The following is a 23,599-nucleotide window of genomic DNA, read 5'->3' as shown; positions in this document are numbered from 1 at the left end:
CTTGGCAGTGCTTCATGAGGTCTTCTTTGGAAAACTGATTTTTAATATTTCCAATATTGTATAAAAATTCAAAAGAGCTTTCTCCTTATCGACTTTTTAAAAATACTTATTTGAAGTACGAGATAGTTTTTCTAATTCTTTTTGCCGTTTCTCTCTTTGTTGTCGGAACGCAGCACCGGAAAGTCGTTTTTGTCCCAGCATTTTAGCCCTAAAACCACTAGTGACAAGGAAATTGGCGTGAATGATGCTGATAGGGCGGCACAGTACACACAAGTAATCGTGATTCCTTTTTTAATTAATCAATACCATTAACATTTACACATTTAGGTACATTCACATGATGAGTGACCGTGTCACAACGTGACACGATATTTTTCACGTCACGCTGTTATCGCACTACTGGAGATTTTTTTGATCTTCATGTTTTTTGCTTTTTTCCCTGTACATTGGTGGATTTTCAAAAAAAAAGGGGGGCGGGGAATGGCTGGAATGCTGCCCCTGGAAATGTGCAGCCCCAAGCATGTGCTTGCTTTGCTGGTGCCTAGAGCTGGTCCTGTCCCCAGGATAGACTCAGAAGGAATGACTGCTGCCATCATAAGGGGATGAAACAGAGAAAGGACTTTGGGAGCACAAAAGTCTTGCAGCCATTCTCTTCCCTCTCAGGAATACCACTTGGGCTAGAGCCCTCCAAAGAGTTTCCATGGGGAAGTGGCCCTTTAAGAAAGCTCTAGAATGTCCAGGTAGGAAATATTCAGTAGCACTTTTCCAGCCTCAGGAGAACCAATGATATTAGCAGTTCCAGACTCTCAGCTGTTTTGTGGGGTTGCAGGATTGATGGTTGGGTGAGCAAGGTGTGGGAGAGAAGGGGTAACAGGGTTGCTAAGTAATGACTTGGCCCCAGTGGTATTTTCACAGCCCTGGATACCAGTGGCATCATAATGTGCACTCATGATTGATCAATGGACTTTCTGCTCCCTTCAAACTGACACCTGAAAGGACATATCCATGCCTCTCATCAACATAAATCAGAGAGAACCCTAGTAGTGGACCTGCTTGTCTCTCAGTTCGATCTACAACAAACACCCCAGAGGCAGGAGTGTTTCTGTAGATGAAGGGGGCCCAATCAGCTGATAGAGCTGTGGGATGGATATTTTTAAAAGATCTAATAATTCTAGGTAGAGGGTAGCTGGGGACAGGCTAGAGAGTAGGCAGTGGAATGCATTAACATTAGGATAATAGCAAGTGAGCCCAGGGTCACTCTTTCACAATTTTGGTGGGAAGGGACTGTTAATGGGGCACAGGTAGACATGATTTGATAGCAATTTTTTAATATTGTTCCAAAAGTTTACAGTATTCAGAACCATTAAGTTGTGCATTTTATTCTTTGTAATCTATTGCTGTTGCTCTCCGACACCTCCCCCCCACCCTCACTGTCCATTTATCCATTCCTACAGTGCATCACACAATTGGGTCCCAATCCTGATTAGTGCCTTTGGTTTCTATTGAAATTAAATGACTTATAGTGATATTAATGTTTCTATATTTTCCTCTGCCTGCCTGCCTGCCGGAAACAGAGACTCAAACCCATTGTGAGGGCTGGAATAGGAATACAACTAAAACATGCTCACAGCAACTGTATGCAATGGGTCCTTTGTCCAGCTGGCACTGTGCGGGCTGGGAACTCCATAAGGGCTCCCTCTAAAATTCGTGGCAGAAGGGGAAGGACGGGAAGGTTCACATGAATGAGGCAAGGTGGAACAGGAAGTGGCCAGACCCAGTGTGGGGGACGCTACCCTTCCAGATGACCCACGGAGAGGAGGTATTTATTTCTCAGGCAGTTCTGGAGAAGCCATCCGCAACTGGGCTGTTCACACCCACCCTCCTACCCATGGAACCGGAGTAGAACTGGGTTTCTTCATGATCCACACTGTGGGCATTATGCTAATCACCCTTTTTCCTTTAGGCTGGGAATTTTTCCCCTCACCCCCAGATTGGCCATAGTGGAATGAGTGTTTTTGCCTTCCTCACAGTGCATGAGGGACCCAGTGAGGTGGGAAGGGAGGTTAGGTTTAAATGTTGCAACTTAGTAAATAAATAAAAAATGTAGCCCATGTCCAGCACAAATACTTGCTATGGAATGAACACAGTGATCAGATAAAATGGACTGGAAGAGGATTTAGAGGAAAGCATCCCTTAAGAAAGCCGCGGATGGGATTCAGGGCTCCTATTGTCTGGTACATCAGGGAGCTGAGCCCCCTTCCTTTTCATTCAGCCCCTTTACCCTAGTCTGAGGAGAGGGCAGTGGGGTCCCAGCACTGGGCTGACTGGGACCAGGCTGGAAAGGAAGAGGGGCTGGCAGCAGTTCCCCCTCAAATAGATGGAAATGGTTAAGGAAAGAATGTCAACCTGCACTGTACAATTTATTCTCTTGTACACTGAGATATTTTAGCTGAAGAAAGTTGTGGCCTAATTAAACTATATCTGTTGCCTCATGGCTTTCTTCTGACATGGCCTGACAATTTCCTATTACTGTGGGGCGTATAAAGCAATCTCCAAATAGGAGCACAGCTAGTCAGAATGAACAACTCTTTTTAAGAACACTTGTCACTACAAACTGCTGTAAAAAATTGAATTAATGACTTTAAACCTTTCATGGCTGAAAGCTTTGCAGCAAAGCCTAGGAATGTGTTACATTAAGGTAGGGTGATGCCAGGCATGGAAACCCACAGAACAAAATTAATGCTCTGATGCCCAGCAGTGAATTCTGGAGCACTGATGGAGTGCAGGTCCCATACTGAGTAGCAGTCTCTGCTTATTAAAAAGAACCACTTTTCCTTTCAGCAATTCTGACTTTTCTGTCTGTGGAAAAAAAATCTTAGCAGCACTAGAGAGAGCCTAACACTCTGCTCCAATGCAAAAATCTTATCTGGAAGTATTTATATATCATATCTTTAGAAGAGATATCTAAACAAGATTCTTTGACAGAGAATTGTGAAAAATGACTACAAACACAAAATTTTCATTAAAATATGCCCTCCTGTTATGCAACAAGTTTAAAAGGTAGCAATTGTCTGATTCTACTGAGTCATACAGTGGGTTGCAGCGTTCATGGTTATTTTCTTTTCAAAAGCTTCCATACAAAGCTATACATTTTACCTGAACATATGCAATCTTCAGAATCTAAAGCTAGATGGCTTTAAACCTAATTCATTAATAAATCAGCAAAACATACTATCTATGCCTACTTTAGTAAAACTGCTATGTAATCTCAAAATTTCTCAGATTTCTAATTCTAGAAAGCTAGTTTCAAAGCAACATCAACTGATTTTTTCTTACCTCTAGAAGTTATGTCAACATTTCAACAACCTTTTACAAGAGCCAGTACTCAAATACATTTACATCGATCCTTTGCAGGTTCCAGCCACACACACAACTTATCAATCACGTGGTCCTTCATTTAATCTTTAAATTCCTCTTCTGAGCTATTTGAAATATATGTAGCAAAGAACGGAACACTATACACCACTGGAATGTCTTTTATGAATTTGAAAGGGATTTCTTAAAAATAGCATTTTGAAGAGTTGACATATTTGCCTATTAGCAATGTAAAATGCCATATTGGATCAGACTGGGTCCATTTCTTCCTTTATTAGAAAATTACCAAAGAAACATACTCTGTGCCAAAAAAAATAAAATTTATAATAGTAGCTGTTTGGTGAGACATGTATTTGTCAGAGAGTCAGAACTGCAAAGCACAATAGAAAATATATGTACAAAGCCAAAAAAGATAATTAAAAAAAAAAAGAAATATCAGATCTTGACTTTACTTATGAAAACTGTAGACTTACATGAATAACCAACAGAAGAAACATTTGGTATACTTGTAAGGCAAAGCCTTTTTAACTCCCCCCCTCCCCCCTTCACATAACACTGGCTCCTGTCACTACAGAATCCTTTTAGTCTATACCCTTTTAAAAAACATATTATGGAACAGTTTGCTCTAAATAATACAGTAACAAAGATATTACAGACATTTGTTATTCTTACTCATAAGACACATCGGTGACAGGTACATATTAGAAAAATGAAACATATTCTAGAGATTGCAGTCAGACTTTAAGAAACCTTTGGGGTGGGAATGATTTCAAGAATCATACAGTTTGGAGCATGGAGAAGCTGAGCATGGATAGGTCCTAGATCTTTATCATCAGGAAGAATCTGGAGTAGAAACCAGAGGTTCTCCCTTTAGATGGGACCTTATTATTGATAAAAGGGAAAGGAGATGCTATTCAGTCTATAAATCCTGGTCTTTTCACATTAGCTTGAGGGGAAGTAGACAACGGAAAGTTAAGAAGGGTGGATCTTGAAAATGTTTGAGGCTTTGTCTGAGAAACTCCATTAGAAGTGTTATTAGCTGAAGTTGAGAAGTAGTTCTTGAATCTTCCTCCGAGGGAAAGATGGACATAATAAAGCAGACCGTCACGAAGTCTTGTGGAGCAGATTTCCCAGCTCGTGTTGGGAAAGCATTTCCTGGTTTTGGTGCACTGAAAGAGGTGGAAAACTGGAAAGATTTGGTACAGCTGGAAGTTACGGTGAAATGACTTGAAGCTCCTAGAGCGTCTCTTGCCAAAAATTGGTTGGGTATATTATTCACATCACAGGAATCCTTAGAGCTATTTCTAAGGCCTTGCTGAAGAGTTTTACCTCATCAAAGGACTTTTGAAATAGTTTGCTTCTGGAAGTGGTGTCTATATCTAGAACCACATTTTGTTTTCCAAACAAGAGGAGAGGTCTAACACAGTATCTAGTGATACTACAGGAATCATCGGACAGAAAGCAAATATTTTGATAAGAGTTCAGTTGTGTTTTAGTCTCCCTCTTTTGATCTCTATGGAATCTCTTTCTAAGAAAGCAAAGGATAAGCAAGTAACAATGCTCTTCAAGCTGACACTGTGCACATCATTTAACAGCACACAAAGCAACAGAAAAAAATATCAAGCCACTTATGGGAACTTTTCATGATCTTTGGTCCACAAATCTTTTCAGGAACCCTCCTGTCCCTCTATACTGCTATCCCAATCTTTTGTTTCTGACTAAGATGAAGGAAGGACAAGTCAGTCTTTGGGGCACAAGAGAACTTTGCTGCAAGGGGATCTGCACAAGAATAAGGCTGGGTCAGCAGTGGGGAATTTGCAACTCTCTCAAGTCTCTCTCCAAAGAGAAAACAGGCTCAGAGAGGAAGTGAAAGATAATATTGGGTTAGGAATCCTGAAGTGGAGGAACCCTAGCATGGTCAAGGCAGGATAAGAGAAGCCAAGCATCCTTTTTGTTTTATGTACATACCCCTCTTTGGAGGGCTTTATTTGGCTCAGCTCTTAAAGGGGCAGGACACTATTTTGGATTCATTAGTTTTCTGTAACAACCACCATCACCTGAAGAGTTTTGTCCAACTTTACGTTTTATCTCCCATCCTCCACATGCCAATCACCATGGTATCTAAGTGCCTTCCAAAATTACAAAAGCGCACACTAAAGGAATTACACTCTTTTTTCCTAAGAAGAAAGATAGCCATTTTGTTTTCTCCTTAACCAGCTATGACTTCTACAAGTACACTGCAACAACTCTGCCCCCACCTACACTAAGAGGAGGGCATTCATTTAAATAATATGGTGTAAAAATACTCCATACATTTTCAACTGAAAGCTATAATGCTTATCTTTCAGGACACATTATTGAAACAGAAGAAAAATAATCTGGTAAGGAAATGCAATCTTCTCATGAGCACATTTGGAAAAAAAGGCCTGGAAGAAAAAGGGGAAATTTAGTTCACATCCCACTGGAAATACATCATGGGTATCCAAGTATTTCATAAGTTTCTTATATCTCAGAAGAACATGAACATCTATTTTCCTGTAATTCAGTCCTTTACACTTTGAGAAAGTAAATGAAAACTTTGAATTGTGTTACTAATAGTTATGTTTGCACACAATCAAAGAACTGCTCAGCTTCTTTCAAAATCCCCAGACTTTAACTTCTTCCCATTCAATTAGTTTGTTTGCGATCAATATAAAAAATGGTTTCATTCCTGTCAAAAATCTGTCACCCACCTAATGATACCATAAATTGGAAAAGGCACTGTGTTATGAATGCTGCTAGTAAAAAAATTTGTATAAGGATATCTGTCAAACTTGAAAGGAGAGAGAGAGTCTGTTGAACACAAACTATTAACTTACCAAAATCGTAAGTATGTGAATTCACATAAATTACATTTTACATATAAATTAAAATACAACTCATGACCTGTGTAAATGTTTGGTACCTGAGTACTTATGCTAGATTTAACTCCTGTGAAATAGTGCTACTCACAACCAGGTCACTGAGTAACTACCAACTGATACAAAAGCATGTTTGCCTATGTAACAAAAGTGCACAGTTATTTTTTTATCTTAAAATATATGGAGTTTTCCCTAACAAATATATTACATATTTAATTTGTATAAATTATAGTACAGTCACATGCCAAATTGTTATAGACTGTTAGGGAACACCTAAAAGTTAGCTCTGAATTTTCAAGTATACTAGGCACCCTAATACTATTGTGATTGGCAAGGTATAAAAATATCTACATAGAGTTGCACATGGAAGACAAGATCAGTACGTAAAGAGATGATCTTTATGAAAAACCTCTATTAAACCTGAAAATATTTTTTAAAATGAAAGGACTCTGAACTAAGTAGATCATCACTAATTCACGCTGACTAGCAGCTCCACTGACAAATGTAGAATTTTGCAAACTAAAGAGTGAACAAATAAAAATAGCAAAGAATCTATTCCACAAAATGTATTTGTTCACATAGGCTTCAATTAATCGAAGAACAACTTCAGGCACATCCTTAAGTCTATCCCTATTTTTCAAAGCCCTTAAAGCACATGCTTAACAGCTTCGTAGAATCTAGACTTAATGTACCTTTCATTAAAGTAGATAATACTTCTAGTACAACTAGAAAATGGCCGGTAGTAGTATATTAAGTTTTTGTAATGAGTCCTCACTGAAGCATTCTAGATTTTTGTTTAGAAGTGTTTCTGTCAATCTTGTAGTAATCCCTCCACAATATTTTGACATACCTCTGGGCTAAGGAAGAAAAGGATTTAAAACATTAATGCCCTAATTATTGTAAGGCAGTCCCAGCCCTTAATATACATGAGCTTGTTCTCCTCCTATCTGTCTGTTTTATCCACTTGTCATCCCTTGTCTTATACTTACATTGTAAGCAATTTGGGGCATGGACTATTTTTTCATTACATATGCATACAATGCCTCGCACCATAGGCCCTGGATCCTTATTCAGTGGCCTCTAGGGTTTACTACAGTTCAAACAAAAACAAAGAACAACGGGTTTTTAATCTGGTCTGGGCCAGCCAGCGTATAGAAGGGCCTAAACAGTGTTAGCATTGTATTTTAAAAACCATATTCTAGACTAAAACCTGGGCTAGAACATGATTTGCATCACCATTCCATGGTCTCTCTTAGTAGGGACTGCTAGTCATGATAAACTGTGCAGCTAGCTGTCCACTATAAACCAATAAACTTGCTTTTCCTTGTGACCAAACAAGATTTGAACCCAGATCTTCAGAGATCAGTAGCTAATGTTAACCCACTTCATGAACTAGCCCTCAGAGGTTGTATTGCTAAGATTTTTCTTCTTCTTTGGCCATAACTCATTATTTTTCCAACATGTAGCAAATGAAATTGACCCAGTTGCCTCGCTGCCAACACATGAATCTGAAAAACAGTGAAAACTGGTATAACATTGCCAGTTTTCACAATGCCACAGATTACAGAAGCTCTCTGTAGCAGAGCAGCAGAATTGTCCATCTGTAGATTTAGAAAGGCATTAGTTTAACCTTCATTTGTATTTTGAAGATTATTTTCACAAAAACAAGGGCTACAAACTAACTTATTTTCTTAAATGAAAGCTTAGATTTTGCAGGCTTGGACAGTGGTATTTTTCTTTTTTACTTGCCCTAGAAAGTGGGTGCAGAGATTTTTTTTAAACTCTGTTCACAGAGGTACTCTGTGTGCTCTGGCACTAAGCAACATTCAAGTGAGCGAAAGGGTTATATAGCCTCATTTTCATAAAAGCATACCAAAAGGAACTATACACACTGTATATTACAGATGACATTTTTATATTATACTGGGTAAGAAACATACTAGCATTTCATGTATATATTTACCAGTGTAGTGACCTGTACAAAGAGCATCTGAGGTCCTATAGAAACACTTCTCTGTTGATAGCAAATATTTCTCAGACGAGTAGCACATCTTTTATTACTTTGCAGCTGGCATTTGGACTGGTTTACTCAACTGGCTTGACTATCCTTACATTTCCTCCCTCTGGCTTTCTCTTGGGAGAGGAGGGCCAAACTGGCTGATAAAAGGCCTTTTATCTGTATGAAACTAAACAAGTCAACTACTGTATATTTAGAGTCTTATACTGAATAATCATTTACGGTACATTTGACAAACATTCTCTGTTTATTTTAGCTCTCACTTTTAAGAGTGAAAAATGTTTAAAAACAGTAAAGAACACATTTATTGTACCCTTTAAAATAATCCTCAGTCTACAACAAATGGTGCTATTAGCCAAGCGGTCTTATTGTGCCCAGTTTTGCTTACATCCACCTAAGAACTTGCTAGTGCCAGTTATAAAATCATGCTCACAGAGTTAGGGATAGTTTCAGATTGAAGCTGATAAAATCTCTCTCAAGCAAAAAATTTAAAATAACTTTTTATGAAGTATATACTGAACATAATGTAAATTAACTATTTTTGCAGAGGGTTCAATGAGCCCTACAGTGCCTGTTTACTTCCTAATTGCTAATGCCAAGCAGTGCAAAGCTTTGGCGGGGACTGACTGTTGGTATGCCTCAATGAGTATAAAAACAAATTATAGTATTTGAATTTTTCCTTCAGAAATATTAATACCTCTAAAACACCACTAACTAAAAATGTAGAGAAGTAAATACATTTTTTAGGCATAGTCCAAAAGCATTTTAGTCTGCTGCACAGAATGAAGACTCTCTTAGGGCTTGTCTACATGGCATCACAGTATGAACTAGACTGTGTGAACTGTAGAATCCTCTAACATGTTGCACTCTAACTGCCCTATGTAGACCTTGCTGGCACAAACTAAAAGGTACCTAGTGGCCTTTAATATAGCGCTGTTTGAAACATGATTACATCCATGTGAACTAGGTACCTTCTAGTTCACACCAGCAAGCTCTACATGGGGCAGTTAGTATGCAACACAGAGCACTCTACAATTTAAACCAGTCTAGTTCACAGGGAAGAGCCACGTAGCCAAGCCCTAAGTTCTTTCAAGTGCTACGGACAGAAGAAAAGAATAAAGAGAAGTTACACAACCTCTCTCATTCATTCCACCTGATGTTTGCAAAGTATTTGCATCGGGGTGTACCAACATTGTTTACTGACACTAGAAACCTAATGATAGCTTTCTTTTCCTATGGTGGGGAAACTGGCTTAGTTTACTAAGAAAGCAACTCACTGCTTTTCAAACAGCTTTTCGAAGAAAATGGCACAACTTTCAATTAAGACAGAGGGGTTTACTTAAAAGAGAAATGACCAACTGAACTTCAAGATAAGCTTCTTTCACTCTGACAGGTTAACAGTGCAGCTATGTATATCTTTGTTCTTTCAGGCAAAATGAATTTTCAACTAATTAATTTCATTTTGATTACCCCTCAAGAGTGAGTCTGAAGTAACTTGGTGACTTCACTTTTCTAAATGTTCACCTTTTAATTCATTATAGAAGGTACTACTCATTATAGAAAAGAAATAGGATTTGTGGGAAGAAACAGGACTTGGGGTGGAATATGAAAGACTGTGATATTTATGACGGTTACAGAATGAACATGGGGATGTTAATTTACTTTACAAGAGGGAGTGCAAACACACACACCACAAAACAGACAAGAGCTTTTCACTTTCTTTGGGTGTAATATGGTGTGTGTGCAAGAGGGAGGAGTGGCTGGGATCAAACAGTGTAATGAGGGATCCATCTGATACAGAACTGAAGGCAATTGGTTTGTTACTTTCACTTTTCCACAAACAGTATAATAAGAGCTGTGTAAACATGTACAGTACAAAGAATTTTCTGGTCAAATTGAGGGTGGGAACAGGAAATGCATGAGGTCAGAGGTTGTCTCCGTTACCAAATTCACTGGCAGTAAAGAAAAATGCATTCCTACAGCATCCGCTAGTTGGAGTTCGTCTATTCCAAACAAGTTATACTGATGCTCCAAATGTGGAAAGAGAAAACACTAGAATAAATTGCTGAGAATAAACGTCAGTCTGCCTTCAGAGCTTTTAGCTTTGTAATAATCAATCATGTTAACTATGCTACTGCCTAAGGAACCACCAAAAATGGGATCTCATTGTGCTAGGCACTGTACAAACACATAGTAGCGCAGAGTCCCTGTCCCCAAGAGCTTACAATGTAAACAGTCAAGACAGACACAGAGTCGGGGAAAGAAGTATAACAGAAACAGAGTGAACTATGTGATGGCAGCAAATGTCATATTAGTTCCATGATGGGGGGCGGAGGGGAGAAGCAGGTTAAGTTAGGAGGAGATAAGCTAAATGGAAAAAAAATGAAGGGAGAGAGGACACTGAAGTGAAGAAGTCTAAGGTGGCAGGACAAGGGGAAAAATGGTAAGAGTGACAGGTGTGGAGGAGTGAAGCTAAGGGGAAGAGACTGAGAAAGGGGGAAAGAGAGTGTAAGAGCAAACAGCCACTCAGCATGGGAGAGATAAAGTCCAGTCAAAACTGTGGAAAGTTCTCAATGTCCAAAGGTGCCTGCTATGGCTGCTTCTGAAACTGATGTGTGGGCAGGGAAGCACCACTTGGGTTATAGTGCCCCAGAGTGTGGGCGATCTTAGTTTTCTGTGAAGGATCCTGGCTCTTTTAATGTAAGCTCTGTCTTAATCATCAATCTTAAACATATGCTAGAAGATTCCATCTTGCAAACCAATCAAGATAGCATAGGGCAGGGAGGGCCAACCTGAGCCTGAGAAGGAGCCAGAATTTTCCAATGTTCATTGCCAAAGAGCCACTGTAATACATCAGCACACCTTGCCCACCGGCAGCCCCTCCGATCAGTGCCTCCCCTACCCTCCCCGCACCTCCCAATCAGCTGTTTTGTGGCATGCAGGAGGCTCTGGGGGGGGGGGGAGGGGAAGGAGGAGCAAGGGCATGGCAGGCTCAGGGGAGGGGCTGGGAAGGAGTGGGGGCAGGGCCTGTGGCAGAACCAGGGGTTGAGCTGTGAGCACCCCCCGGCACACTGGAAAGTTGGTGTCTGTAGCTCCAGCCCTGGAGTCGGTGCCTGTACAAGGAGCCGCATATTAACTTCTGAAGAGCCGCATGTGGCTCTGGGGACACAGGTTGGCCATGCCTGGCATAGGGATACATTACAGCTGTTACTAGATTTGAGACAGAAGAAATGGATATACAATATTTTGGGTTAGGTGAAAGTCAGTATTTACTTCTGCATAACACTGTCCCTTTTATGGAAAGCATGAGCCAACACAGGCCTACTCCAGGCTTCTGATCCTTTAAGGACCAGCATTCTAGTAGGAGTCCCCAGAGGTCATGTGACTGTAGGCTGCTGAGACACACACTGGTAAGGCATGTCAGGTAATAATAAGGAGCAGCCTTCCCCTTACAGAGTCAAGACCAGATCTAGTGGCATTGCCACATCAGGAGAGCCGGGGAAACACACAGTTCAGGAGGGGCTGTGGAAAAGGTTCAAAGAGAAGATATATAGAAGAACCCCAGCGAGAGATGAAAAACATGAAGGAAAAGGCCTGCAGGAACACTTTCCTGGTGTGGGCTGAACGACTGGTGTTGGCATTTGTCCCTATTTAGCGGCCCCAAGCCAAGACTTTCAGAGAAGGCAAGAATCTCCCCATGCTTCTCCATCTTCCCAAATCAAGGCAGAAATCAGGACAGATATGCCCATAGGAATCTGAAGAATAAGCAAAAAGGAATAGTTTCAAAGAGCAAGATGTTTAGGATGGAAGTATAGCACCTAAGTTTACCAAAATTCCAAGCAGAAGCTGTTTTGTGAGAGCACTAATTGGAAAGAAAAATGACTAAGGAAGGCTAAAGAAATTTTGCTTGCATCATTTCAGTATAAAATGTAGTTTCTTTATGGTTTTGTTTTTTGTACAAATACTGTAGTTCTAAGTTTACATATCACTTTATAAGGAATTTAAATGTTTTCACAAAAAATAGAAGCTGACAGTATGCCTCTGTTCTTATGGAAATATTGCTTTAAGTTAAATAATTCCACAAAAACTGTAGTGGATAGTATGGTGTTTTGTATTTAAAAAGGTGACCTCCTTAAAGGATTTTTTTTTTAAATGGCCAAATACTTAAATGTTATACATTTTAAAATTTGGTGTAACAGTGCAAAAGGGCCCCTCTTCATGCAGACCAGATATTTGATTTAATTTTGTATTTTTTAAAAAAATTCATCTCTATAGCTAAGAGGAAGAGGTGATCTGTTAAAGGAGATGTCCATTTCACATAACACCAGCAAATGATTCTTGAATTACCAATACTTTGACATTTTAATATACACTAAAATATTTCTTGATGCAGTCTTCTTCACAGAGTATAAATATGATATGGACATGTCTGCATAAGAATACTGTTTAGATTGCCACATATGGAACTGTAATCTTTTTGTTATGTGCATAGTTTATCTTAAATTTAAACAAATTACATATACAGAGGTCTAAAGATCCTGTTTCTAAAGATCTTTTGGGGGAAACATGCACTAAGCAGCTGAACTGTGACAAGTGCAGAATGGTATCAATCCTACTATACTATCTGATTTGTCAAATTTGTCTGTACAACTTATTCTAAAATTCACAATAGCACTCTTAACCATTTATGAAATGAGGCAGATCATGTCTTTGCAGTGCTCATGGACACATTCTCCATGATTTGCTGGAAAGAATGAAGTGAATAACCACTAAGGTCCTAGAGTTTGTTTTCTTGAACTTCTTAGTGTTGCATATGGTGGTTGAATATAACAGACTATAGGATGAAGGTAGTATCAAGCAAGTGTTTTTTCTGCAGCCAGTGGAGTTTTGTTGATGGACTATGAAGTTGTATAATGCAACAGATCAGACCAATCAATAAGCATAATTCACACAGCAATGTAATGACCTGGAAGTAGTTTGTAGGCCCTTCAACAAAATGCTGTCAAACTAAGAAGTTTGCAAAAAGCAACCCCTGAGCAGATCTAACATGGTCCTCATATGTACAGATTTTTAAGAAAACTCACCTAAACCAACATTAACGATTTTTCTCAGGTACTGGTTGATACCCAGCCATTTTCTCCAAAACTCATTACAAAAAAAAAAAATTCTTCTTTGATTTTTTCCTAACCTAGATTCATTAAAAGCATTCTGCATAGACTTCCACTTCATGGATAATCTGAGCTTCACAGAGAAGTACTCTTTCACCATGCATAATCTCAATGTAAAATACTACCTGTTAGTGATAATTTAAAGATATGTATTAAGTGACAATATAAAGCAAATGAAACAATACATATAACTTAGTGTCTTTTATAGAAATGGTATAACACACATATAACCCAGGACCTGGTTTTGAAGGAGCTGACTGAAAAATACTGACCTCCTGACAGAATTGCCTCTATGAAATCTTTATTAATCATTTCTTTTTTTTGTAAAGAAATATGCAAATCCTACATGAAACTTTCTACAATCAGCCGTGATCTATTTCATAAGTCAGAGAATCATTTGATTTTTCCAGATACTTATGCACAACTTTTAATTAGCATGATGTTGTTTCCACCATTCACAATGTGGAAACAAAAACAATGTCCTAAAACTATGGGGATTCTAAAATTAACCTCAAGTTTAGAATAGGCCAAACGAAAAACTGCTTTAAGAGCTCAATTATTGGGTGTTGGAGGCAATTTTGAGTAATTAAATGCTGAAATGTGATTGTTTTCATGCCAGTGACATATGCAATTCACTGTCAGAGTAAGTCTCTCTGTCCTACAACAGTCCAATTCCTTACCTTACTTTACATCTGTTCAGAAGTTAAAACTTAAAGTGCCTTTTTTTTCAGAGCAATCTCACTGATGTGGTTTCAGTAAATATTCTATAAAACTACTACAGGAAGGGAACTTGATTTTCAATGTTCGTTTATTTGGGTTGTTTTGTATTGGTTTTTATTCCCTAACTAAAATATTAAGAAAATACACTGTTTTCAAAAAAATCTAAGATTATGCATAACACATGCTTTAGAACACAATAATTCTGGATAACTGTAAAAGTTAACAGGGTGAAAATTTGATCCAACTTTATTAATCTGTCTGGAAAACATTGAGTATTTATCACTTCTCAAACAAATCATTCAAAATTGTTTTTTAATTGAAAAAAAAACTACTAGTGACCAGCAGCCCAGCCTTCGCAAAAGACACCACTAATAAAAAATCCTGTGTATGGTAACTAATAGATAACCTCTGCCTTATGGCATTTCTCACTCAGTACTGGGAGGGCCTTTTCAATGAACTCTCCTTGTGCTTTGGAGGGCGTGGGGCGGCACGGCTGCAGGTCCAGACATTCGGCACTAGCAGATGAGTTGGAGATGGTCTTGAGAGAGTTCTATACAGCTTATCTTCAGCACCACAGCATAGGCACGAGTGTCTGAGCACCAGTTAGAAGTCACATTCGGTCTCTGAGGTGAGGCACTAACCCCAAAGTCCAGAGCTCTGGTCAGCTTTGGAGAAGGGGAGGGGTGTCAAGAACTATTTTGGTATCAACTGAGCCCATCCAGAGCAAGAGTCAAAAGCTGGACAGAGAGCAGAAACTTGGAACTCTCCAGTGCTCAGGGAGTCTAACCAGGAAAGTAGTCCCGGAGGACTTCAGCATCCCTGATTTTGGATTCAGAGCCTTTTCAGATCCTGTCTTTTCCCACAGAAAGTAACAGTGATGCTTGAGTCAGTTTATGGAACTCAGAGAGGTGGAGGGTTTTGATGCCAACAAAGGCCATTCTGACTATGCACAAAAGCCCCAGCCTGAACCCATGGTCTGCTGATTTTGCCCATAGGGCAAGAAAGCGTGGAACCTAAGTTGAGACTTTCGGTGTAAAAGCCCAACAGATGTTACTTCTGTCCAAAGTGAGAAACAAACTTCTCCTAAGCAAAAGAGGCATCATACACCAGCAAACTGACTAGGGAAATATCAATGACCAGGAGGTGGACCATTTAAAATTTTCATTAAGTTCCACCGTGGGTAACTGTGGCATTGACCTGGGAAAAGTGTGGGCAAAAATGGGTAATTTAACCTCATCTGTGCTACACTGACACTAAAACTATTGAAAAATTATTTGAAACAATATATAAAACTACTCATAAGACAAAGGTAAAACTGTCTAAAAGTTACACAGATAACTCTAATGCTCACAGACTATAGTGGCCAGAAAGAAAGGAAGACAGTTAGGGCTTGCAACTCTTCCACATAGCCTGGAACCAAAACATCTGGTGGCGTGAGGTGGTGCTCATGCGAGGCTCACTGGGCATGGCTTTCCAGAACACCATGGTGCCGGTGCCTTGAACCCCATGAGTGAGATTACACACAAAGTCCCCAGAAAAAGAAGTGTTTCACTAAAACAATACATTTAAAATTTGTTTCAGTTTAAAAAAAAATAGACAAGAGCAGATCAGCCTTTGTAGAAGACCCCATAAATAAAAACCTATGTATACATGCAACAAAGCACTTTCAGGAACAAATGTCACTTTTAAGCTTCCAAGAGTTTATTATAAAAAGTAAAAAAAAAAACAAAAACAAAAAAACCCAAACATTTTAAAAGGCAAGGAATATATTTTACAATATTTCTAATATGCTATGGTCAAGGGTTTCTCTCAGAGCCCAGCACTGCAATTCTTATACAGGCAAGCCTCCAATTTACTTGAGTGAGAGGCTTGCCGGCATAGATTGCAGGATCATAGCCAAATTTCTTCACAACCTACAAGCATGGTAGACACTACAATTTGCATATAAATGCTCACTATTATCAAGTAAATTGCTAGCATCGCTTATAGAGAGAAGTAAAAAAAAAATCTTAATTCCTTAAAAAAGGAAGCACACGTCGGAGTCTTAATGACAGGCCATTTCCCCCACATTTTAAAATAGTGTGATATGCATGCATTTTAAAAATTATCTTCCCACTCAAATAAACTGAGCATTTAATAGACATACAAATAAAAACAAAGCAGGCATAGCTAAATTATGCTGGAACAGCCTAATGATGAATTTTCAACTGTGGTACATCCAACTCCATAATAAAATTATTTCTTTAGAGAACAAAAATAGGTAACGTTACTGAAATGCATCAGTTAACATCAGGGCTATTGGCCAATGGATCCATGTCTACTTCTTGTTTGTCCCCAGGAAGAGATCCGCCCTTCTACTCTGCAGTCTTTTCCTCCTCTTTTTACAGCCACAGTAATCTTTTGTATCCTTCTCCAGGAGGAACATTTTGCCAGGACTACATGGAATGAACTAAGAGAGAAAAAGTTGCTTGTAAACACTTTCAAGGCAAGTACCTCCAATTATTTTACTGACACCCCAGCGGTTAGCTAACCGCTAAGTCCGGGGCCAGACTTGATTTCACCCTATTAATTAATTAGTCCTGAACAGCTGTCATAAGGCATGTCTTCTCTAAGATACGGTTGTTTTATCTGTGCAGAAAGTCTGCATCAGTGAAGTTACTCCTGTGTTCAGCACTGAACTGATGACATTTATAACGCCTGTTTTAAAGTGACAATCTGTCATCTATACAGGGCTATGTAATCTTTTACAATTCCAGATAAATTCATATTCATTTTTGCAGTGTCTTCTGTCCCATTGCAGTTCTTTATTACAATGCACCTAAGACTTAAAAAAGACAGTTAAACTACCTAAATGCTGTAAGTTATCTCAGGTTTTAGAACTTGTACATTACTCCTGCAAATGAGGGCTTTAGGATTTTTTAAGCAGATTGTTCATAATCTTTTAAGTTATCCTTTGCCTGTTTCTTTCTGGTATTACACTGTGGGCACTGTACTAATATGTGCCTATACAGGGCTTTTTATCTGTATATCTGAAAGCATTTTACAAAACAAGGTAAGAATTCCCATTTAACAGATGAAACAGAGGTTAAATTACATGCCCAAGGTCTGTCTTGTGGTTAAGGAAATGTACTCGAAAGATCCAAGATCCACACTCAGCTCCACCACAGACATCCTACCTCTGTCCAAAATCATTCAGGTTTCTCTGTGACTGCATTCCCTATCTGCAAAACAGAGATAATACTTCCCTACCTAACAGGGGTGTTCTGAGGTATTCAGATACTATGGTGAAGAGCACCAAAGGACATTTTAAATTCAAGTCACACAAGTTAGGGAGACAGTGGGGCACACAATTCCTGATTCCTAACACCTGCCCAAAGAATTTACAATCCAATTCAAAAACAGTCAACCTGAAATCCACATTAAAAGTGCAACTGGGTTTTACTCCTAGAAATACTTCTTCCTTGTCCAAGACTGATAGATGTATAAATGGAAACTTCCTTTTTGAGCTCAATTACTGGAAACTTTCTTTGGTTTTTAGATCCAGAAACTAGGCAACATAGCAAAAATCAAATAAGTATTTGGATGCAAAAGAATGAAAGGTATACAGATATGCATGTACACACAAAACTGCACAATGTTACTGGGGCAACTAATAAATTACTTTCAAGGGAAAATATTTATGTATTTGAATGTAATAAGTTTCAGAGTAACAGCCGTGTTAGTCTGTATTCGCAAAAAGAAAAGGAGTACTTGTGGCACCTTAGAGACTAACCAATTTATTTGAGCATGAGCTTCGATGAAGTGAGCTGTAGCTCACGAAAGCTCATGCTCAAATAAATTGGTTAGTCTCTAAGGTGCCACAAGTCCTCCTTTTCAATGTAATAAGTGTAATGTAATCTCGCTAGCTGCAGCTCCAGGCCAAATCGCACCTGAAGCTGCAGCTAGCGAGAGATGTCAAGAGTAACAAGAAGGGTTTCTTCAGGTATGTTGGCAACAAGAAGAAAGCCAAGGAAAGTGTGGGCCCCTTAATGAATGAGGGAGGCAACCTAGTGACAGAGGATGTGGAAAAAGCTAATGTACTCAATGCTTTTTTTGCCTCTGTCTTCACTAACAAGGTCAGCTCCCAGACTGCTGCGCTGGGCATCACAAAATGGGGAAGAGATGGCCAGCCCTCTGTGGAGAAAGAGGTGGTTAGGCACTATTTAGAAAAGCTGGACGTGCACAAGTCCATGGGGCCGGACGAGTTGCATCTGAGAGTGCTAAAGGAATTGGCGGCTGTGATTGCAGAGCCATTGGCCATTATCTTTGAAAACTCATGGCGAACGGGGGAAGTCCCGGATGAATGGAAAAAGGCTAATGTAGTGCCAATCTTTAAAAAAGGGAAGAAGGAGGATCCTGGGAACTACAGGCCAGTCAGCCTCACCTCAGTCCCCGGAAAAATCATGGAGCAGGTCCTCAAAGAATCAATCCTGAAGCACTTACATAAGAGGAAAGTGATCAGGAACAGTCAGCATGGATTCACCAAGGGAAGGTCATGCCTGACTAATCTAATCGCCTTCTATGATGAGATTACTGGTTCTGTGGATGAAGGGAAAGCAGTGGATGTATTGTTTCTTGACTTTAGCAAAGCTTTTGACACGGTCTCCCACACTATTCTTGTCAGCAAGTTAAAGAAGTATGGGCTGGATGAATGCACTATAAGGTGGGTAGAAAGTTGGCTAGATTGTCGGGCTCAACGGGTAATGATCAATGGCTCCATGTCTAGTTGGCAGCTGGTGTCAAGTGGAGTGCCCCAGGGGTCGGTCCTGGGGTTGGTTTTGTTCAATATCGTCATCAATGATCTGGAGGATGGCGTGGATTGCATTCTCAGCAAATTTGCGGATGATACTAAATTGGGAGGAGTGGTAGATACGCTGGAGGGCAGGGACAGGATACAGAGGGACCTAGACAAATTGGAGGATTGGGCCAAAAGAAATCTGATGAGCTTCAATAAGGATAAGTGCAGGGTCCTGCACTTAGGACGGAAGAACCCAATGCACAGCTACAGACTAGGAACCGAATGGCTAGGCAGCAGTTCTGCGGAAAAGGACTTAGGGGTGACAGTGGACGAGAAGCTGGATATGAGTCAGCAGTCTGCCCTTGTTGCCAAGAAGGCCAATGGCATTTTGGGATGTATAAGTAGGGGCATAGCGAGCAGATCGAGGGACGTGATCGTCCCCCTCTATTCGACATTGGTGAGGCCTCATCTGGAGTACTGTGTCCAGTTTTGGGCCCCACACTACAAGAAGGATGTGGATAAATTGGAGAGAGTCCAGCAAAGGGCAACAAAAATGATTAGGGGTCTGGAACACAGGACTTATGAGGAGAGGCTGAGGGAACTGGGATTGTTTAGTCTGCAGAGGAGAAGAATGAGGGGGGATTTGATAGCTGCTTTCAACTACCTGAGAGGTGGTTCCAGAGAGGATGGTTCTAGACTATTCTCAGTGATAGAAGAGGACAGGACAAGGAGTAATGGTCTCAAGTTGTAGTGGGGGAGGTTTAGGTTGGATATTAGGAAAAACTTTTTCACTAGGAGGGTGGTGAAACACTGGAATGCGTTACCTAGGGAGGTGGTAGAATCTCCTTCCTTAGAAGTTTTTAAGGTCAGGCTTGACAAAGCCCTGGCTGGGATGATTTAATTGGGGATTGGTCCTGCTTTGAGCAGGGGGTTGGACTAGATGACCTCCTGATGTCCCTTCCAACGCTGATGTTCTATGATTCTAAGTGGTTTTAAAGTTTTTTATTTGTACGTTTTTAAAGTTAAACACACTAGTTTTGCTCTAAATTCCATCTTCCCTCCCATCACTTCTATTCCTCTGCCCCACATTGCACATGTGTCTCTGGCACTTGGTCCTTCACTCTTCCCCCTGCACACACTTCTCTACCTTTTGTTCCTCCTCCCCTCTGTCCATACAATCCAATTACCTACTTCTCTTCCTCTTGTGGCTATGACGACCAACCACCTGGGTCCTCCTCTCCCTCTGGTATCCTGGAAAGGCTGTCTAGCTGCCTGGTTCTCTGTTCTGGGCATTCCTCTCCAAGTGGCACCTGCTGGTTTATCTTCTACTGACAGCTCCCATTGGCATTCACAACACCAGTCTCACTGGTGGCTGCAGTCTCTGAGGGATGTTCACTTATATGTACAAACAGGCCACAGTGGAGACAAGCTAAACTGTGTCCTCCTCTTCTTTGCTTCCAGATGCTTTTAGAGGTATCAAAGTGTTTCCAAGGAGGACCAACCAACACCATATGACCTGCTAGCGCTCTGCAGACCACAGTTTGGGAACAACTTTTAGACAGTATTCATGTTGCCTCCTAAACATTAATTTGGTCTTACGACACTCAGGCAGAAAAATTCATAAAAATACATTACATTTAATTAAGATCCTCAATTACAAGCGCCTCCCACATTTGAAAATGCTGGTGTAGACCTTCATGGTATGGTACTTCCTCACCTTTCTTCCATGCTTGTAATAGTTAATAATGCTGACGGTTAAAGTATTATAACTGGCATCTTAATTAGCACTCATTTAAATGGTGTGGTTTGCAGCTCAAGCTATTATTTCAGGCTCTCTGCAAACTCAGGCAGATATCATTGAACTGGTTACACTAAGGTCACATTCTGAAGGTTTACTATGCAATTATAATGGCTAAAGATTAATTAAAAATAAGCAGATATTCTGAATAACAAATGAGGTCTGTTTGTGCAGGGTCATATGCCACAATCTCTGGGAAAAGCTGTGCTATGGAGTTATAAATTGTAAATAATAATGAAAAGTACAGTAGAGACGCAACTATGATCTCAACAAGGTAAAATATTTTTTCTTTCAGATGCTCAGAGGAATTAGTAAAGTAGATGTTCTATGGATAGTATCCAAAGTAACTTCTCACAAAATTGCACTTCCATTCAGTGAAACGGTATTTGAATAACTTTGTACAATGCAGCCAGCACACTAGTCATGACTATTAGCCAGCACAGCAGGATTTCACTGTAGGGGAGTTTGCAACATTGTTGCTTCCAAACAATATCATTAGATATCTCTTTAGCAGAATGGATTTGTGTAAACACTTCCAGTTCTGACCATTAGGGTAAACTTTTAAATGTATATGTTTTTGTTTAGCAGAGTACTGCACTATTTAATGCTGCAAAGTTGTAGTGACAGGGCTGACTGAGCATACAGGCATTACCATAATACAAATAAAATTCTAAGAGTCCCAATAAAGGGTCCACTGAGCTAGGCATCATTCAGACAAGTAATTAAGGAATTCCCTGCTCTATAGCGCTTAGATTCAAATGTGTTTCTCAAATGCATGTTTTTTTTGTTTTTCCTAGAGTTAATTAAGTATTTTAGGAAAAATGGTCAGAACGGCTATCAGCAAGATTTGGTGGCCATACTCTGAGGCCACCAAAACATTTCTCATGAGACCCCCTAGCAAAAAGGCAGGTATAACACGTAAACAAAAGGAGTAAGAATATTAGAAAATCAAGTTTTATGCTATTTCTATGCAGATATGTAGCATAATTCACTACACCCGCAAAAACTGCTCACCACTGCAGGACACTATGGTCTAGCCAGGTTCCATCCTGATATAAAGCTGTATTGTGCAAAAACATGGCACACAAGTACAGTATATCAGCATACAGAGTTTTTCAAAATAATACAAAAATGGTCTTTTTAACAAGATGATGGGAGGAGTGTGAATATTGTTTTTAAAGTTTTGCCTACTCTTTCCTATAGACTAGCTCGGCAAATAAGTCAAAGTTTAATCTTGCATTAGTCGGTCCCCTAAAGTGTCAAAAGGCATTTGGATATTTGTACTAGATTATTTGCAAGAAATACATTAGAACAGCTTAGGGTTTTGTCTACACACCAAGTTTCTGTGGGCAAGACAGGGCATGAATCTACAGCGCGCCAGCATGGCCATACAGTAACGCGCCATGTGGACACTGCTATGGCACAGTAAGCACTGCACTCCAGGGCTTTCAACGCACCATAGTAGTGTCCACATGGCATGTTACTGTGCAGTGAGCTACTGCAATGTTGATTCATATCCTGGCTTGCTGCACAGTATCTCACCTTGTAGACAAGCCCTTCCAAGTTTTACTTAAAAAATAAAACTACTGAGAATTCTCAGCTTCTTTTATAAAACTTTGTTTTAAAGACAAATGTCACATTATAATTAATGGGAGAGCGTTTATATTTAGTTCAATGACAATTTGTATTGTTGGGAAACATTGTCAGAAAATTTCACACAGAAGAGAAATCTTTTTAAAGCTCTAAATGTCAATTATCCAGTGTTTTCAGGCAATACACCTATCACCAAACCAAGGATGCAATCCTGCAAACTTTTATTCATATGATTAGGCAGTCACTAAACCAATAATGCCAGCTGCATTGCTGGAAATTTGCATTTTTTACTAAAAAGTCTGAAAACCTCAGGTGTTATAGCTCCAGAACTCTGAGAATGCAATTGTTCATTTTCCTAAGTTCATTAAGATTTTACCCCATATAGAATGAATGCTAAAAATGTTCATGAGTACAAAAACACATAACTCACCATTGTGTTTAGATAATGCAGAGAAATATATTAAGATCTGAGCTCAGACTCCCGGCATCTCTTAGGCACCAATGCCTAGATATTTACAGATGTTTAGGCATTGCTGCACTCAGCATCGCAATTGATTTAGGAGTCTATGACATTCCAGGGTGCAATCCTGACCAGTGAAGTCGTGCATCACCCCTATCCTGCAACTTTGGGTCCCCCACAATGCTTTGCTGCTGTAGGTCCCACCTGGGCTGCTCACAAACATCCAAACAGCATGCAGGTCACACCTTGAGTGTGTGTATATAGCTACAGCCCTGGTCCAGCAACTCTGACCCCAGCAGCCTGTCAGCAAACACCAGCCACGCTTTGGCTTTCAGTAGCGTTTGGTTACTACTTGCAGGGTGACGCCAAACACACTCCCAGTCCTGAACTTCTCCCCAAAACATGTGTTCTACACTGTCCAGCCCTCTCCTGGACAGTCCAAATATATTAAGTCAGTTGTCCCTCTGAGGTGATCAATATCTTAAATTGAGTTACCCAAACAATTTACAACACTGGATTAGTTTTAATTAAAGAATAAAACAAGTTTATTCAACTACAAGGACACAGGTTTTAAGTGAGTACAAGGCATTAAAGTCACAAATGGTTACAAGAGAAATAAACATAAAATGCTTTATAAAACTTAAACTAAACTTGGTTCAAGGTGACATTCTTACCCCACAGGTTCCCAGCAACACTGCTGACCAAATTTCAGGTCAGGATCTGCTCCTGAATTCCATAGGCTGATTCTTTTGTTGTCTTAGGTGAAGGAGAGAGAAATGGAGAGGGAGAGA

The 23,599-nt window shown here is 39.8% G+C and overlaps 2 protein-coding genes across 5 annotated transcripts in view; one reads left to right on the top strand and one right to left on the bottom strand.

Moving 5' to 3' along the window:
* The window catches only part of FCHSD2 (FCH and double SH3 domains 2), a 230,251-nt gene that overhangs the window by 152,706 nt on the left and 53,946 nt on the right, over positions 1-23,599 (bottom strand). The gene's annotated exons all lie outside the window — the stretch shown is intronic.
* The window catches only part of LOC311520845 (uncharacterized protein), a 70,557-nt gene that overhangs the window by 37,256 nt on the left and 9,702 nt on the right, over positions 1-23,599 (top strand). The window contains exon 3 of the mRNA XM_084628696.1: positions 16,597-16,665. Coding sequence (XP_084484822.1) covers positions 16,597-16,665 — 69 coding nt within the window. The remainder of the gene's footprint in view (positions 1-16,596; positions 16,666-23,599) is intronic.

This window comes from Lepidochelys olivacea, assembly GCF_965140295.1.
Source record: "Lepidochelys olivacea isolate rLepOli2 genome assembly, chromosome: 1".
Classification (NCBI taxonomy): Eukaryota; Metazoa; Chordata; order Testudines; family Cheloniidae; genus Lepidochelys; species Lepidochelys olivacea.
The sequence above is the reverse complement of the archived record's forward strand: the minus strand, read 5'-3'. Positions and strand labels throughout refer to the sequence as shown.